Genomic DNA, 19,009 nt, shown 5'->3' on the forward strand with positions numbered 1-19,009 from the left:
GCTTTGAATACCTACTGGTTAAACTACTACACCTGTTGAATACAAGTTTGATGCAGATGACCACTTTAAAACTTAAGGTGCTGCATTTGTATGGGCTCTGGGAAGATTGTGTTGTGGAAGGAAAATATTGTGTTCTCTACAATAGCATGAAATTAAAAGATTACCTATGCAAAAATAGGCCAAATACTTGGCCAATACCAAGTAATTCTAGAAGTGGCATGCATTGGTTGGTACACTTACATGGTCCACTGATGAGTCTCCAGGGAGGCTGGGAACAGCAAATTTCCCACAGGCTTCTCTGCTCTGTGAAGTGTGGCCATCTTCCATGCTCATCCTGTTTAGTTTTCCTTTAATAGTTGTTTCTTTGACAAGTAAAGGCCTAACTTACCTCAGCTATATCTCCTTCTTGTGTCGTACTGTATTCACACCCACCAAGCAAAAAGTGGTGTGAATTAAGTGACTTAAGTTATGGGTTAACACAAAGCATATGGCTTGCCTTTTTTATTCTAATGACAAGAAAAGCTACATAAAGGCATGCTATAAATTAGCATGAAAGTTTGGCATGGCTCAGACAAGATCATTGGAATGGGCTGCAAAGTCTGTCTTCTGCACAACAGCAGCAGTTCTCTGTTTAAAACTTTTGATTAGACCTACATATATCCATATATTGATATGTTCAGCTATAAATACATGCTCAGAAAACTGGTTGGCTTTAAGGTATCTCCTTCCTGCAAATAAACAAAGAGATGTCTCCACGTTGTAACCATCCTTTTTTTTTTTTTTGTAGTTCCATTTTCTCAGTGTCCTTTGGAGGCCAGAAGAGTTAAGAGACCAAACCTGCAGGCCATATGGTACTGCAGGCCCAGGTAAGATCAGATGGGTTACATTGACAGTGCACTCCCACTACCCCATCTCATTCCAGAGAAGTCAAGCAGATAGTCCTGTAAGTGATGAGGGCAGAAATTCCTGCTCTCTCATCACAGGCCAGGAGTTCTTTCTTTGCTCCTTGTTCTCTGTGGGAAAAAATTAAATATACAGGACTACCCTCAAAAGTGTAGTGACACAGAACAGGAGTCTTCATCCTCAGGAAAAGAAGATGTAAAGATTTATTTTCTACACCTGCAGGACCCCCTAACTACACTTCTTATCTGGGTATCTAGCACTCCTGTTACAGCACCTGGCTTTGCTAAGGGTGCAAATTGTCTTGTGAATTGAAGTCAAATTTTACACAAATAATACATCAGTGATCCAGAGATGTATTACAAAACATTAATAAAACCAGAGCACAAAGGTATAAATATAAATGTCCTTGGTGGTTTATTGTTCTTTGAATGTAAGAAGCTTTATTGTACAACTTACACAACTTTAGAATGGAAAAATGGTTAAAAATGTTTACAAAAAAAGCATGTTCTTAGAAAATTATGCTAGCAAAAACATCGGGAGGAGGGAAGCAAAAAAATCTTCAGTGTGCAAACTTTTTATAAAAATAGAAATACTAACTCTACAGGTAGCATTTCATGATAAATTATTTAAATAGCCTATCTACACAATTATGTGATTAACTATTACAATGGCAATGAGAAAAATAATTTATAAAAATACAAGCAATGGTATACAAGATGACAGGAAAAAATATAATACAACATTAGAAATTGTATTTGACTTTTTTTTTTCCAATGCCATTTCCTTTCTGGGAATACATTTTTTGCAAAGAAATTTTAACTATATACAGCATTAACTTTTTAGTACTACAGTAGCTTTAAAGTTTGTTAGACATTTGAACTCTGCTTGCTCCAAAGGTTTTTCTCAGTCACACAACAATGAGGTAATATTTGTACGTAAAACTTTCACCATGTTCATTTCTTTTCATTTTTTGAAAAGACAAGGAAATATTATAGGTATAAGGATGCTGCCCCTCCTGTTGGGGAAGACAGTCTTTTAATGTACATCAAGGCCTCTCCCTCTTTTGCAAGGAGCTCCTGAAATTGTCTAGTCTGTATTGAATTCCTTCTTTTGTAGCTGCACAGCACTGGTTCCAAACTGAGCATGCAGTAGCCCAGAGAGCCCTTTAAATGGTTGTTGAGGGCTGTCCTAATGCCTCTCACTGCAGTCTGCTCAGAGCAGCTATCCTGGCTCTGTGTTAGACCAGTGGTAAGGAATCACAGGCGTGTCCCAGCACTAGAGAGCACTGAGAGAGTGAATGGCATTCCCTCTCCTCTAGTGCCATGGATGGGACAGAAACTGCTACCATCTAAAGGGACTTGAATTTTAGCACTGCAGAACAGCTGCCTGCCAAGCTACCAGCTGCCTTGCACAAAGAAAGGAAAAGCCAACATTGAGCTCAGACTGAGAAAAACAAACATCCCGTTGCCCACACCCTCATTTTTCCTTGCGCCTCAAAGCCTTAATGGGAAAATTGTTCTTTGTAACAAATACATCACCACTATCTGCTCCAGACAAGATTTTTTTTCTCAACTAAACCCTCTCTAGTTTCAGTATAGAACAGAGATAATAAATAATCTGTATTTACAATCTTACAGTCATGAAGACTTGTAACAATGATTAGGTGGATAGTCTTGACGCATTTCTTGTTGTTTTAATCAATAATCCCTCAGTCATTATAACATCAAGAATAGGCAAAAATAAATATTTTACAATTTTATCTACAGGCCTCTTTTCCTCCCCTCTAAAGAAGCGAGGGGTTTAAAACATCTGTGGCATGTAGAAAAGGAATGTTTTCATTACATTATTTTTGTGCCTCTTTAACCATAAAAAGTGTAGCATGTGCTGGTTTCCTGAAGGACAGCACAGTGCTAGCTGAGATGGTGGTGCTTTCTTGCACCAGGTCTAAAAGAACACATCTGAAGGTAAGCAAGACCTGCATCTAAATCAGGAAAAAACAGAATCTAATCATAAATCCCAGTTCTCCCCAAGCTGGTGTGATCCAGTGTACTAGTTTTTATCCTCTTTCCCCCCTGCCACAACAGAAATCAGTTTTAGGATATCTGTTTTGTCCTGTACAGCAGCTGATCTAGCTCACCACAAAGAGTAAGGCTATGTTTTTATCTGCAAGGTATGACATAGAAAACAGTAATTTCTCCAAGTTAAATGGATGTAAACCAAATTGGCATGGCCTTCCTTAAAAAAATTCTCTACCCAATAAAGAAAAAAGAAAGACCTAGAGTTCCCCCTCCCACCCAAACCCCCTCTTCCCCACACAATGAAAGGTCTTCAGTTTAAGTAGTCCACAGCACATCCAAAGATGTTCTTTTACAAAATGCTACTCCATGGGACCTCCAGTGAGAGAGGCAGTGACACTGCACTGTGATAAACAGCGAAAAAATGTCTTTCCTACTGAAAGAAGTGTGCTTGTTCAGTGACGACAATTCTCATTTGCAAAACACAATTGTTTCCTTCCACTTCAGCAGAGGTCAGATACCAAGTATGTTCTCACTTTCATTCTCTCAAAAGCATTCTCTTGAGGCAGGTCATGTGTTTCGAGTCCACATTTATGCAGAAAGAAGAAAGGAAGGAATAATATAATGGTCCCAGGATTTGTAAGGCTAAACGTTTCAAAAGGTGCAATTACCAGCATTTTTAAACAGTCTCTGAATCAAACAATCTCGTGATTATGAATCTGTGAAAAAAAGAAAAGATAAATTTAAATATTTCTGTGTATTATGCATGCTTAGGTCCAAGTCATTAATGCCCAGAGCCATTTGTAGAGAAAATTCAAAGTACTTTCAATTAGGTACCTCCTTGAGTTAGAGTTCATAATCCAGTCTATGTAACCATTACATAACTAAGTGACAATTTCAGAAGACTAGGACAGCTGGAACTAGCTGTATGCATTTATCTCCACTGAACTTCAAGTCTGCAATATATGGACAATCTTCTTACTTTTGGGCAAATCAGCTTTTTACTTGCTGAAGTCAATATATTGCATTTCTATCGTAGATTTTATCAGATCTGCTCATTCATTCTAGGCAGCACTTCAAAGAAGATTCAAAATATATTTATTTTCTGGAACTCAACATGGATTTCTGATACTTTGAAATAACACAATAGAAATATACTTAGATTTTATATATTTAAATTTTTAACTGTAAAGCATTTATCAAGGTGTCCTGTTTCTGCCTGCAGAACCTGTTCAAACCTGAACCATGAAAGATCACAGTTGAACTTTCCCTCTTGGCTCTTATGTCTTGAGCTTTCTTGAACCAATTAATTTATATAGGATCTCTTAAATGCAATGTCATCCTTACCTCTGCATTCATATTTAAGGTCTGAGAAGAACACCATTTCTTGAGAGAAGACAAATAATCCTAGCCGACCACCAGCATAGGTTTTATCGTAGATTGGTCCTGAGTCTGCCATGATTTTCTTCCCTTCATACATTACAACCCTATAAAGAGAGAATAGCTCAGTCATCTCTGGCAAGGTCCTGTGAGGTTCATCTTCACACTCACTTTTCCTGTGATATTTACTTCAGATAAAGGGATGATGCTTACCTGATGTAGCCAGTCTTTGGTCTATGGCTAAGTCGCCATCTGTATGCAGTGAAGTCCTTCCAGCCTATGTGACGGGGATCATGCCACAAAGTTCTCACCTACAAAAGAATATTATTTTATAAACCAAAGGCACAGAGATAACACAGCAGTTATTTTGACATGAAGGTACTTTGTTATTAAAGGCTACAACTAAGTCATTAGGCTCTGTAATAGCCTAAAGATAGAAATAATAGAAATCAACTGCATTTAAATTTACTTTTTAAATATGTAAATTTGAAGCTACAGCACAATTCCAGAAACAATTGATTCACTGCTGCTGGAAAGCCTGTCTGCAGCATGCAATCCTGTTAATTGTATACAATATTTTGCTTGATTAGGAAAAATGACAAAGTTATTGGTCTTTGCCAAGAAGCCAACATGGTCAGCATGTACAGGCCCCCTCTAAGTGTCTAATTTGCTGGAAGAACAGCCTGCCTTATGCAGAAGAGTGTGTTATTACACTGGAGTACTCATGTTATCATGTTTAGAGTACTTCAGCATGTAGTAAGTGCCATTCTTACCTGGCCAGGAGTGTTTCCTGTGTGCCACAGAGCATTACGAAGGTGTTCTCCAGGACCAGTGGTGGAATTCACAACTTTGATGGAGAGACCTGAATAGCCTTGAGCTTTGGTTGGAGTGGAGTCCCAGTAAGACTGGGTGATCTGCTTCCACATGACAACATAGAAACGACTGCTAGATTGGTAGCCAAATACAAAGCCAGCATAATCATCATCCCTTTCTGTATTGATAAAGAAGGTACCACTGAAGTCCACAGCATTGAATTCATCAAAACCTATGGGGACGATAAAGAATAAAGTTTTAGGTGCTACTTTTTAACAATTCTTAACTCAACAGTTACTTAGGTTCTCTTCCTCTTCCCCACTCCAACTAAAAAAAAGAACAAAACAACTCCCCACCGCCACCAACAAACAAAATATCAAACCACCCCAAACAACAGTGCCTGTTAAATTTTTCCTCTTACCAACTGCAAGGCCAGGGTCACAGTTGACTGTTTGAACCAGTTCTTTACCCTGGTGACGAACAACCCAGTTTGGATCATTTTGGGATGTTCCTTTGGGATCCAGGGGAATCATCTGAAATTTTCGGAAATCAGTCTCACTAATTTCCACATTTTCAGGGCAGATATCATCAATGTCTGGCACACTGTCTTGGTCAAAGTCATCTTTGCAAGCATCTCCACGTCCATCACCTGTAGGATAAAAGTAATTTTACTGTTATATTACCACCACTGTTTGTTTCTGAGCCTTACAGCTTGAGAGCTGAAGTTAGAATTGCAGATCTCTGACTGCCCAGGTACTTGGCAGACACATGACAGAAGCCATATCAGCCACTCTATAAATGCCCTATCACTCCAGCCTGATAGTGACTTAGTAGTCAGTTGGATATGTGGTCATTTCTACATTGATCTTCACTCCTGAGCAGCACTATAACAATACTGGGGTTTTTTTTTCTGGTACAGACATTCTGGTTTTTTGTTACTTAGTTTTGTCCAACATTAAATAATGTGAAAAAAATAGCGTTAAACATTGGAAGATACTCTTAAATGTTATTATGATAGTTATCTTACCATCAGAATCAGCTTGATCTGGGTTGGCAACCAATCTGCAGTTATCTTTGTCATCAGGGATACCATCGTTGTCATCATCATGGTCACAGGCATCACCTTTTCCATCCTTGTCATGGTCAGCTTGATTGGCATTGGGCACATAGGGGCAGTTATCAAGGTTATTTTGATGGCCATCCTCATCTATGTCCTGGTTGTTGTCACACTGATCACCTATGCGATCAGAATCAGTATCTTCCTATCAGATGAGAAAAAAAACACATTTAAAAAAGCCACTTAAAGAAAGTTGAGATAGGAGTCTCTGAAATAGGAGTCTTAATATATAGAATTAATTGGGATTTGTGTTTGCTTTATCAAGAGCTAAGATGGATAGAGTGGGTGGACTGTGGATTAATACACACTTTAAACTGCCTGTGCTAAGTGGACTACTTTAAGACTACTTTAGTCTTGTTCTGTTTTTAATTTGAATTCACAGCATCAGAAAGCAGTGTGACGATCAGCTATCTTGTGCCTTTGTCACTTGCATCTTCTGTCACTAGTCCACCATACTGGATGCGGGGTAGTTTATCTCCTACCTTCCCTGGCAGCAATGTGGTTTCAAGGGCCAAATCAGGGTTGGATTACTCTGTACCTTGTCAGTAGAGACTGTAACATTAAAACAGTCTACCAATGCTTGGTGTTACATCTTCTACACCACAACTTAATTTTCTCTATCATAAATGCTCTTCATGCCCTCTGATTCATCAGTCAAGACAATTGTTCCCATGGTGGTCACAGACTACATTAACTAACTAGAGTGCTTGCTGATCACATATTTTAGCCAGTTATTTGCATAATCAGATTCTGAACTAAAATAATCCCATCATCCCTGAGGTTTCCTCACATTTAGCCTAGCAGTCTTGAGAACACAGGTGGATGACCCTGGTGTAGACAGAAGGCATACCACACACTGTTGGATTAGCTACTAATTCTGGCACTTGAAATCTAGTATCTCCACTTCTAGAACTTGATCAGGATAGTGTTTCGAAAGCCATAAGAGTCTTATATTAAGATTTCAAAGTCACAAGAGAAAGGAGCTGCTTCAAAGGATCTTCAGGCAATTCCCTCCCTTAAGTGGGGAACTAGTAAAGCAAGTGACAATGACAAAGACATTTTACATCACCTGTTTAAATCCTTCAAGTAACACTGTTTTTAGGCTACATGGCCACACTATACTACATGCCACTAATTTGCAACAGCTTTTCTAACCCTTCAGACATTCCAGTTATGTCCCTGTAACTATTAAACTTAGTCTTTTAACTGACAGGATGTCACAGGCTTTACGTACGTGCCTTCGGTTTTTGAATCAGTAAGTTATCTGAGTCTGGATCCCCCTGGATTTTTATAAAGGTGAATTTTAGAAGTGTCAGAATGTGCCTTTTTCTTGGGGAAAAGTAACCTGTGCTGCCTTCTACTTACTGCTAGAAATGTTATCTTCTGAAATGCAGTTAGCTTCAAGCTTAGGGACAAAGTTTAAAGGACACTTTTGTGTCTAAGTGAGCACAGCACTACAGGCTAAGAAGAGAGTAGTTCCACTACCCACATTTTACACAATGCTCCCAAAGTATTTCATATTCTCACTGTGAGGATCACCACAACTGACAAACCTAAGAAATGTTTAGGCAATAAGACATGCAGTAGTCTCACAGATCTTCACTACAGCTGCTTTTCAGAAAATACCTAGCAGCTGTTCAATCTCTTTATTTGACAAACACAGCATTTGGGAAAGTAGTAAGAATGATTTGTGCCAAGTCAAATTTCAGGTGTAACCTGTTCAAATATCTTTTATAACACACAACATGCTATATTTTTTAGCACACCAGTCCTCTACTTATATAATTCAAATCACTTACCTGGTCAGGGTTATGTTCCAGTGGACAGTTATCACACTGATCTCCAACACCATCCAAGTCTGTATCCCTCTGGTCTACATTGTAGACATACTGGCAGTTGTCCCTTTCGTTAAGCACCCCTGTAAGAGTTTATGAGTGAAAGTCAGACATCCAAATGCTGCAAAGAACTGTATAAAGCCACCACACAATTCTTGATGCCTATTTAAAAGCATTTGGAGCAGCATTTAAAAGCTTTGAAACAAGACTCATCACTAGCTCTGCCACACACTTCCGCTCCTACTGCCTTGTGAGAGAGGAGCTAGAATTGAACTGTGCCAAAATATATGTATTCCAAAGTGAATTTCCATTAGTCCTAACTGTTCCTTCAATAGCCTTCATGTCCTGAAACCACCATAAGGGAACTTTTTTGTGTTCAGGGATGAAATTTTTGGTAGGCAATCAGGATTACATTGGGTTCATTTGATTCATGGCTGATTAGAAAGCCATCTAAAGGAGTGATTAGAGGTACCTACCATCTCCATCAATATCTATTGCACATGCATCTCCTTCTCCATTGTTGTCAGTGTCAGTTTGATCAGGGTTGTGATTGTAGGGACAGTTGTCACAGCGGTCACCAACATCATCCCTGTCATAGTCATACTGCTGTGGGTTGTAGATGAATGGACAGTTGTCCTGTAAAAGTGAGAAAAGTCAGGTTTTAAAAAGAGTCAAATTAAAGCTTTAACCAGATTCTGCTTATGCTATATGAAAGAACAAGTGAAAGGTGGGGAAACAGTTAAAACTCAGATGCTACTATCTCAAAACACCCCGTTGTTGGCATGAGTGTATGAATGGCTGAATGAAAAATGAAAATTCACTTCCAAAGCTCAAACAGCTGCAGAAAGTTTGTCTGCATAGTTATGCTTATCTAAGGTTTCTAGGCTAGCTGTCAGTGCCAGCAATTTCCTACGGTCCTCTCAAGATTAAGGTTAGAAGTTAGACCCCAGCTATGGGAAGAGGAATGGGAAAGCCACATTCTCAAAGGCTGTTCTTTTCTGTTTCCTTACCCGGTCATCAGGAATGCCATCATCATCATCATCATTGTCACAGGCATCACCAATCCCATCTTTATCATAGTCTTCCTGCCCTGAGTTAGGCAGATTAGGGCAGTTATCCTACAAAGAAAGAAGTACACAGAGGTGTTCACTCCTGGTATTATTACAATATGGATTCGAGGAGATAAAATCTAATCATTAGGCAAAATTGTAACACCTCAATCAGGTAGGAGCAACCTTGCTGTAATTCTCTCCATTTAAGCTAGTCATTACAGTGATAAGTCTTAGAAAGCCACAGTTAAATATGTTTTAAAATAAAGTCTGGGTTGATTTTGAGAATCTTACCCTACTTTTCTTCCCTTAGAGATTGCTATCAGAACAAAGCTGATATAGGTATGGGCTAAACAAGAATCTTCCTAGAACATTTACAACAATCAGGCTTCATTTTTTCCCATATCACAAGAATAAAGCAATACAGCAAGAGCCTCCTAGCAATGCCTTGACAATGGTATCCCTACACCTCCTCTATCCCTAAAAGGTTATTTGCAGAGAGAATAGTCTAATAGCTTAGTCTGTTATAATGGCAGCTGGTAAAAGAGGATAAACTTACCTTTTTACAGTGGTAAGTAGCATTGGCAACACAAACCAGGTTCTCATTTGGCCATCCATCCAAGTCAGTATCTTCTCCACAGATTATGCCATTGCCAGCATAGCCTGGTTTACATTCACAGCGATACATGGGATCACTGAAGTGGCCAAGGTAATTGCATTTGGCATTCTTGTTGCAGTCATGTGTTCCATCTGTGCATGGATTACGTGGCTTGCAGACCTAGGAGATCACACAGAAATTAAACCCACTGAAAACATTGTTTTATCCCTCACTTTTTCCCCAGAGATTCAAATACATCCTAATCAATCAGGAAGAAAAAAAAGCCTCTTTCTTCTGGTCCTCAACTCCAGTACCAGTCTTAGCACTTATTCCTTTTCTTGTTCAACCCTTATGTATTATCAAATGGATACAAGCACTAAGATATCTGAGGCACATACTGTTGTATCATTAGTGAATACTGATTTATTCCTGAATTACTCCTAAAATTATGTGTAATTTCCTCTGAACCCTCCATGGCTGAGGGTTAATGCTTCTTCTGTTCTGAAGCACAGAAGATGGTCTTTTATTAAATGCTCCAAGTCTTTTTTGCCCAAAACACATAGGTGTCTTCTGGTTTTTAGAAACTTTGAGATTTTGTAACCCAGAACAACTCTCAAATTGACAATACCTGTTTGTTAGTCATGGCATCCTCAACACTGCGGCCGAACGGCTGTGTTCCAGTGAAACGCGGTGGACAAGGCAGACAGTTGTACCCAGGTTCAGTATTCTCACACCTGTGCACTCCGTTGAAGACAAAGCAGGCATCAGGAACCTCTTTGCACTGAAATATGAGTTTGAGACAAAGGAGAACAACATTAGCATTATAAAACAGTGATTCTATTCTTCCTGTTTTTTTTCATTCCCTTTCAAGGAGCAAACTATAGCATTCTTACCTCATCAATATCTTGGCAGTGAATACCATCACCATGGTAGCCAGCAGGACAGGCACCACACTTCCAGGAACCATCAGGGGCACTGGTGCACGTAGCCCCCGCAAAGCAGGGATTAGACAGACACCCATCTGTGAAACAAGTGAGGAAATGTTATGATACAGGATGCTTTACCATGCTGCTACAGTACTGTATTTGGCTGATATTCTGGTTGAGAATTCTAGCACTTGAGGTTTGCAGACTCCACACTGGTATTTTAAAGATTATCAACAACTTTCAGATGTTTATGAGCAAATGGACACTTACCAATTGGGCAGTCCTGTTTGTTGCAGACCTGAGTCCCTCTAGCTTCACCTACACAAGTCTTCCCACCATACTGAGGCTCGGGATTATTGCAGAGACGGCTTCGCTTCTGAAGTCCTCCTCCACATGTCACTGTGCAAGCATCCCATGGAGACCATGGTCCCCAGTTGCCATTAACTAAAGAGAGAAAAAGTTACAAAATATGTATAGCTTTAAATTCAATGCTACAACTAGTGTCTGTCTGACTAAGGACTTTACTTTTGTAGTGAGAGTGGCTCAGACATTGTTCTGACATAAATGACAGAATTAATGGACTCCATGGAAGAGGCATAAAAATAGTTTCATCTGAAACTAACCTGTGAGGTTTCATGGAGCCCATCCCTACGTTTAAAGAGAGAATACTAGAACAAGCTTACTTAGTAACTACTCAGGACATTCACTATTTAAGCTACCAATTAGTAGTTACCACCAGGACACACTTACTTGGGCAAGGATCTTTCTGGCAGGCTTTGTTTTCTCTTGCTTCACCCTCACAAGGTTTGCCATTCAGCTGTGGTACTGGAGAGTTGCAAAGCCGAATTCTAGTGATGATGCCCGTGCCACAAGTGACGGAACATGATGACCATGGCGACCAGTGACTCCAGCCACCATCCTGTTTAACTACAAGAGAGATTTGTGTTATTCATAGTTTCTAAAGACTTCAGCTGTGCAGCACCTAGGACACAGCCAGTCCTAGGTATAGTCCCAGAACTGTACCAAAGACTCCATGTGTAATGGATAGCCTCCTGACTGTCACAGATCAAGTTTTGCAACTACGGAAACTTCACACCTAAACTGGCATCACATTTAGTCCTGGGAGCAGTGCCCAAACATGCCTGTTTACTGCATTAACTATCTGCTCCCCTCTACTTTGTTCATACAAACCCTTAAACCTAGAAGCCAAGGATCCATGCCAGTGGCAGACCTACATGGTGATCTTTGCTTTTAACATTCAGCCAATAAAAGCAGCCTCTGTTTTACTACCAGCGTGCGTAGATTAAGTACTTACATCTCTTATCACACTCCTGAAGGTGGCAAGTCCGAGTCTGTACAGAGGAGCCTTCACAGCGGTTATTGAGGCTGTCACAGGAGCGGCCTCTCTGCTGAATCCCATTACCACAGGTCACAGAACACGAGGTCCATTCAGACCAAGGAGACCATCCATCATCTGCATAGTCGCTAGCTGCAGAGGGATACAGCTCTGAATAAGACTCCAGGTACATGCTTTTCCATATCTTTTCTCCCACCCCTCTCTCCACAAAAAAAGACACAACTGTCAGAAGCCACATGCACCTTCTTTCTTTGTACGAGATAAAGGCCATGAACTCAAACATTTCAGTATGTTGCATATTGTAGAAAAATATTTGAACATGTATCATGTAAGTGATTAGCCTCAAAGACACATCAGATGAACCTACTTCAGAAGCACAAGGCTACCCTCGGATATCCAGTTCTGGTATACTGCAGAGCAGCATGTGTCTAGTTAGATGTGGCCAGCTGCTACAGAACTGTCAAAGTATTAAGTACTTACGCCAGCACCGAGGGCAGCACTCCCCGTCAGGCACGGTGGCATTGGAACAAGGCATGAGAGGACAGGACACTTTCCGGCATATAGTGGCAGAGTTCTATAAAAAGTTGTGAAAATTACAGTTACCAAGTGGAATATAAACAGTGTCTGGAATCTGGGTAAATAATAGAGACCTTTTCTGCAGAACTTTAAGACTCAGTAGCACATCTAAAGCAGAGACCCTTGTATTTACAGCTAATACAACCCAAGGGGTAGTCCCAGGTATTTTCAGTCAAATTTCATCTCATTTCCATTCTCACACATTTTATTTAGTCAAAAAGAGAAATATTTTGGTTTGGCAGAAGTTTATCAGTAATAGCTAGAAGATGCTGGCTGAAGTAAATGACTGTTATGCGATACCCAAAGTACAAGGTCACATTGCAAAGAAATGAAACAAGAATGAGAAGAGCCAACTTTCTTTTAAGTTAATATGGATTTAAGATGATTATATGGTAAAGATAAAATGAGTTTAGTGGACTCTGCTCAAGCACTGTGCAATCTATAACTTATACTTAGAGGTTTTTGATCTGTAAGCCAAACAGGCAGGGTAGGAACACCCACCTCCAATCCCAATGAGAGCTAAAGCTACAGTTTTGCCTCTTGAAGGTAGCAGCTTGGTCAGAAGAATGCTATCATGATTACTGTTTTAATGTCCCCAAACAAATTACTAGATTAAGGCAATTACAGCTAACATTGAGTAAGTAGGTTGGTAGGAACAAGGCAAATGCAAACGTCACAGTCATTTGCTGACTACAAGACAAAAATGTAGAGAGCTAAAGAAGCAGACACAGAATTTGAGTTGCCTTGTATTGCACATATACAAATATTCAACTTTTATTTTCTAAGGAGTGGACTGCTAATTAACCCACTCTTTGGTAGCCTGGTACCCTAAAATGCTTTTGCTAAGGTATACTTAAATGGAACAAGCAAATAGTTTAAAGAAAACCTGAAACTGTATGTTTTGTGTATATTTACAACATTCAGCAGAAGTGAAACAGCTTAAGTATTTTACCAGGTGATCCTGGGATTTAAACAGATAAACTGAAATCCACAAGGGATTGCTGTTCCATATAATCTGTAAAAACTAACGGGACACACCTAGAAGCATTTTCTAGATAAAGAAAAACGTCACAAGTTTAAGTGCCTTTACTGAGTACTACAGTCTTTCTCTACTAAGTCAGCAGGAGGTTCAGTGAGGACAGAAGGCAGATCTAGCAAAGCTGATAGTACTATACATTTGTTCTGTTGATGTTATCTTAGTTTACTGATAGACTTATGTAAAGAATGCAGGCATTCCCCAAATTATGAACTAATTATTAGCTAAAAAGAAGCTATTAAGTGTCAATAGCTGTATCAGTGATGTTTCACATGATTTTCTAGAATACTGCTGTTGACACAAGGTATGGAAGCTACCTTTTTATCAGAGATTTAGTAGAATGAAATAAACTGAGTAATTCTATGGCTTCCCTAGTATGCTCAGTTCTGTGTATGATTCACTCTAACAAACAATGCCATTTAGAATTATCTGTTAATTCCAACTTATGAGTTTATATTCAGGTGATTTGTGAATGTGAGGAATCTTACCTGGCAAGTACATTCAGTGCAGCTGTCAATAGTCCACTCCTCTTTATTTTTGTGCAAGACTCCATTATGAATGCATGCTCCAGGAGTGATCTGGACTACTTTGGCAATGATTTCATTTTCTTCAGTCTTGGGGGTGAAAAGAAAAAAGAGGGTATTTAGAATTTAATACAGAAATACCCTTTTTCACAAAAGTCCAAGTAAATTTTTTGCTGTTTACACAGGCTCTCAAAAGTCAGGTTATAATTAATTCACTAAGTGCTAGTTCATGAAAGGTACCATGAAGTTAACCATCACTCACCACTTTGCGAACTCTGTCTTGAAGTGTTGTAACCATGGACCGTAGCCCTTGCAGTTCCACAAACATATTTGTCAGTTCATCACAGGAAAATCCACAGACTGCTTGGATGTCCTTTGTTTTATGGCCTATGTAATTAGTGCGGATAGCTGGGCTGGAACCATTGATGGGGTTGTCCAAAGTAATGATTGCACTTGTGGCTAAGAGAAAAAACCAAATATGAAGTAAGTGCATTTTATACTACATGCATTTATCATTCCAGGTTAACACCTGCTAAACAGCTGCCACCAGATTCATTAGGGTGCCTGCAGAAATATAATCTAATTTCTTATGCAATGTGGATTTGCATGTCAGCATACTTCTGAGTTCTGTTTTAACTTGTCTTTCTAACGTAATGAAAAAATCTTATTTTTAATAGGTCATTGGATTCAGAAGATTGTAAACTTACAGCTGGAGCAGCCTTTGTTCCGCAGGATAGTTTCCAGAGTTGTTCCAAACACAAACCGCACATTCTGCAGCAGACCCTGTGGACAGAGGAAGAATTACAGCCACTTGCAGCAACTGCAAGGGAAAGAAGGACCACTTGCATGACTGAAGGTCATACAAGATCTTACAGAGCAATATCATGACAGACAGATGGAAAAGTGAAACATATTGCTCTGTTCTTCTTAATGAAAACCAGCCCTGCTTCCTAACAGTCTTATCCTTGAGCATAAGGACCTGGCGACTCTCCAGGCAGGAAGGAAAAAACCCGTGGATTTCTGAATCTCATATAGGAAGCTGAGCAATGAAGCTGCAATTACCTGTCTGGAAGCTTCAATGCCTTCTTATTGCTGTAGAAAATTCCATCCCTGTAAATCTAATGCTTTACCCTTGAATCTCCATTAGTAAAGTTTAGTAGATTTAGAGTTCTTTGTTGCTATTTAGGCTCATTCAGTAGCTAATGCACTTTCAAAACACAACTGTAAATTCTAGGCAAAAATGTAGGTGAAAGTCTTACCTGGAAGTTGTCATTGACTCCCCCTTTGGCAATACGGAGCCTGGCACTGCTGGCCAGGTCCCTAGTGAAGATGCTCTGGATGGGGATGTCCAGTTCAGCATTCTCCATTTTCTCACACCCCACATAGAGCTGAGCTCGGTCCTCCTGCACAAACAGGGTGATATTCTTCCAATGTCCTGTAGCTAGCAAGACATCCTCTACTGACACTAACTGCTGCTTGCCATCAACAGAAAGGCTCAGGTCCAGGGAGCCTGCCTTGCCATTAGATACTAGGCTGAAGACATGACCAGAGCCATCTTTCTGTTCCACGGACAGCAGAGTGCCTCTGCTTTTCTTGGACTGCCGGAGAGTGGCCAGGAGAATGAAGCCCTTCTCAGCATGGATGGCATCTAATAAGTCTTGGAACTTGGAGTCAGGGACAGCAGGGATGCGACTGGCATCTTCAATGCGGTAAGCAGGGCTGGAGGATTCTGGTCCCTTCACCAGGTACACCCCGGGGGCCCGGCGCCCGGCTCCCTTCCGCATGAAGCCAATGAGTTCAAAGAGATCGAAGACACTGTTATCATCATTCCTGGACTCTGCAGAGAGATCAGGACAAGCATCATGAGAAAAGGACAAGAGGCTGAGTAGGTGCAAATCTCCCAGGATTACTTAACATTTTGGCTCCTGGTGCACATCGTGCAAGGCACAGTGCCTCACATCAGAGCACAGACAGTAGCTCCGATGGTGCAGCAGTCCCACCAGGAGCTGCTGTGCAGCAGTACATGTGCATTCTTGTACAGGAGCCAGTCGGCGCAGGAATGCCAGGTACCCACTGACTGACACACATAGGTAGCCTCATTACACCTCATTACACTCTCGCAACACAGAAATAGACAGCAAAGCCCAGACTGCAATATTCCTATGCTAGAACATGACAAAGTGAGTTTGCATAATCCAACTGAGTGACAGCAGCACAGTAGCGGCTTCTCTATGGCACCAAGACGGCAGCCTACTACCCCATTCCTTCTTCAGCCAGTTCCTACATCATGTTCCTCCTTTCCTCTGCTCAGTGCAGAAGCAGACAAGCTACACGTTCGAGTTCTGGAGAGTCTGCATTCCTACTTCTGAAAGTTACACAAATTCCACACCAGAGAGAAGTTTCCTGTTCCCAACTAGCTGATGCTCAGGTTAAAACGTTTTTGTTCATTGAGACCTTTGGAGCTCTCTACCACCGAGAACAACTTCATCCGCCTACAACGGCACCAAAGTCTTTTATTTTTGTGTCCCACTTCCCAGATTGTCCCGGGTATCAGCACAGAGCTGGCCTTACCTGCAGTTCGCTTGGTCTCGGAGCCGCCGAGCACGAGGAGAAGGAGGCAGAGAGCAGTCGCTGGCCCCATGGCAAAGGTCCGTGTCTGAACCAGCCTGGGGACACACATGAGGAAGGTCACCGCGCTGCCGTCGCACCACGACCGGCGCCAGCGCGGCTCCCGCAGGCAGGGAGGGAGGCTGCGCCGCGGGGACGGTGCAGGTGTCCCCGGCCGCCCTCGGACGGGACAGCCGCTTAAGCACTTACCTGCGGGAAGAGCGATGCGGGCGGTCAGCGCCAGCCTCTGGGTACCGGCGACCAATATCCGCGGGCGGCCCCGACTGTCCCGGCGCGGGAGGGCGAGCAGCGGCTGGCAGCTGTGGCGGCGCTGCCGGGACTCTGCGGGCGCCGGCCGCCGCGCGCGGCTATAAAGGGATGGCTCGCATTCCTGGGCGCACGGCGGGCCAATCGGCGGCGGCGGGGCAGGAAGCGGGAGGCGGGAGCCGGGTGGCTCCGGGGCCAGGGACAACTTTCCGCAGGGGCCGGGGGGCGGGGGCGGGGGCGCCCCGCGGGCCGGGGGGACGGGCGGACGCGGGGCCGCTCCCCCCCCGCCGCGCCCCGGGGGGGCGCTGCTCCCTCGGGGCCTCCCTCACGCCCCCCCCCGCGGGGTCCGGCTCCCGTGGCCTTCCCCGCCGGCAGCGGGAGCCGCGGCGAGGCGCCGGGGGCCCTCGCTCCTCCAGCCGGCTGTGAACCCCGCCTGGCACCCGCTCCCGCCTGCCCCGCTGCCCTCTCGGCGTCCCGGCCCTGCCCTCCGGCCCCGGGGCCGGCCACGAGCAGCGGCGCAGGGCGGGCGCTGGGAGCGCGTCCTGCCGCCGGCACCTGGCGGGGCCCTGGAGGAGAGGTGCGTCCAGACGCCGCTGCCTCCGGCTGTCCTGAGGCGCCGGTGAAAGCATCCTTCACTTAATTAACCCAATTCGCTTAATGAGATCTTCTCTGCCTGCCCGCTGGTTCCAATACACAGCACACAGGGCACTGGGTTCACAAAAGGGGAATAACGTGGATTCCCGTTAGCCCTTCCTGCCCAGCCTTGGAAGAGCCGGGCCCTTTGGGGTAAGAGAAGAGAGAGGACGGCAGGCTGGAGGAGCGGGGACCTGCTGTCTCCTTTGCGCTCCATCTCCCCTTGTCACTGGAGGAAGGTGTGTGGGGATGACCCTCAAACAAGTTGGCCTTAGGAATGAAATTACTATTACTGTACTGCAGCTGAGACTCACCTTTGTTTAATGAATAAAATAACTAACACTACTTCAGCTAAGAATTTCCTGTGTAATATGAATTCCAGGTAACAGGAAGTCTAAAGGTTAAAAGGTAGGTTCCCTACATCATAGTGTATTCCGAATGACTAAAAGTGACTTGGGCGTGTGAAATGGCTTTGAAGTAATCAAATTCCAAAAATGGTTAATTCCTCTGCATTCCCTGGCCTTTGTATGCTTGGCATGTGCTCGTGTGGAAAGTGGAGTGTCAGTGAACGAGAAGGACCTAGTCAGGCAATTGCGTGTGTGGTGAGGGAAAATTGGAGCAAGCAGTGACTGAGTTGGACTCTGAACTGTGTAAAATGCATCCGACAATTGTGCTGGCTAACGAGGAGGAATTACTGCACTACGGATTATCCTAGGAAATGCTCTGGGAAATTATCGACCCAAAGAATGAGATAGATGCAGAATTGTGTATATTAGGGCAAAGCCAAAATTTTTGTCTGCCCTTTTAACTCAGAAGATAGAGTATACCATCCGAAGTATGCCTCTTTACTGCACAGTGATTCATAGAGGAAAAACCTCAAGTGTCTCAAGATAAAGAACTGAGAGAGAAGAGAAATTATGGTGATAATGAGAGACCTGTCAGTGAAAAAAATCCCTAAAAGATCAGCAAGAGAGCATGCAAGATACACAGACTGCTCTAACCTGGACAGGTTTAACGTCTTATACTAGTTGAGAAAATTTTTCTCCCTTCTTGCTGTTAGTATTTTCAGCAGAAAGCTGAAAGCATAGTGAATGCATTATCATATATCACAGAGTATTTAGCTTCTGAAAGCATAGTGGTACAAGAAAGAGCAGCTTATTTGTTCACTGTTTTCTGGATAAGGAATTGGTTGGACCATCACATCCAGAGGATGGTGGTTAAGGGCTCAGAGTCCTGATGGACATGAGTCCCTCGGGGTCTGTACTTGGACCAGTTCTATTTAATGTCTTTCTCAATTATATAGATGAAGGGATCATCAAGTTTGCAGATGACACCCAGCTGAATGGTGGAGTTGACACACCTGAAGGATGGAA

General features: G+C 42.4%; 1 protein-coding gene across 1 annotated transcript; it reads right to left on the bottom strand.

Annotated features, from left to right (window-relative positions):
* Positions 1-1,294: 1,294 nt before the first annotated feature.
* On the bottom strand, positions 1,295-17,064 carry THBS1 (thrombospondin 1). Its single transcript, XM_005520345.3, has 22 exons — positions 16,947-17,064; positions 16,701-16,795; positions 15,389-15,966; positions 14,837-14,912; positions 14,392-14,588; positions 14,094-14,219; positions 12,474-12,567; positions 11,952-12,125; positions 11,387-11,563; positions 10,907-11,080; positions 10,604-10,731; positions 10,339-10,491; positions 9,672-9,890; positions 9,074-9,181; positions 8,540-8,699; positions 8,028-8,146; positions 6,139-6,373; positions 5,533-5,760; positions 5,072-5,343; positions 4,512-4,609; positions 4,266-4,405; positions 1,295-3,637 (listed from the first exon to the last, which is right to left on the bottom strand). The coding sequence occupies exons 2-22, from the start codon at positions 16,768-16,770 to the stop codon at positions 3,630-3,632; spliced, it is 3,534 nt and encodes a 1,177-aa protein (XP_005520402.1). The 5' UTR covers positions 16,771-16,795; positions 16,947-17,064; the 3' UTR covers positions 1,295-3,629.
* Between the last annotated feature and the right edge of the window lie 1,945 nt (positions 17,065-19,009).

The sequence above is a fragment of the Pseudopodoces humilis genome, chromosome 7 (assembly GCF_049639895.1).
Source record: "Pseudopodoces humilis isolate 2021_Gansu_Grassland_sample_001 chromosome 7, ASM4963989v1, whole genome shotgun sequence".
NCBI classification, from domain to species: domain Eukaryota; kingdom Metazoa; phylum Chordata; class Aves; order Passeriformes; family Paridae; genus Pseudopodoces; species Pseudopodoces humilis.

Coding starts and splice junctions, on each gene's coding strand:
- THBS1 (XM_005520345.3), bottom strand. CDS start 16,770: ATGGGGCCAGCGACTGCTCTCTGCCTCCTTCTCCTCGTGCTCGGCGGC. Junction 12,126..12,473: donor GTGCTGCCCTCGGTGCTGGC/GTAAGTACTTAA, acceptor ATCCCTCTGCAG/CTAGCGACTATGCAGATGAT. Junction 5,761..6,138: donor AGATCAAGCTGATTCTGATG/GTAAGATAACTA, acceptor TTTATCCTACAG/GTGATGGACGTGGAGATGCT.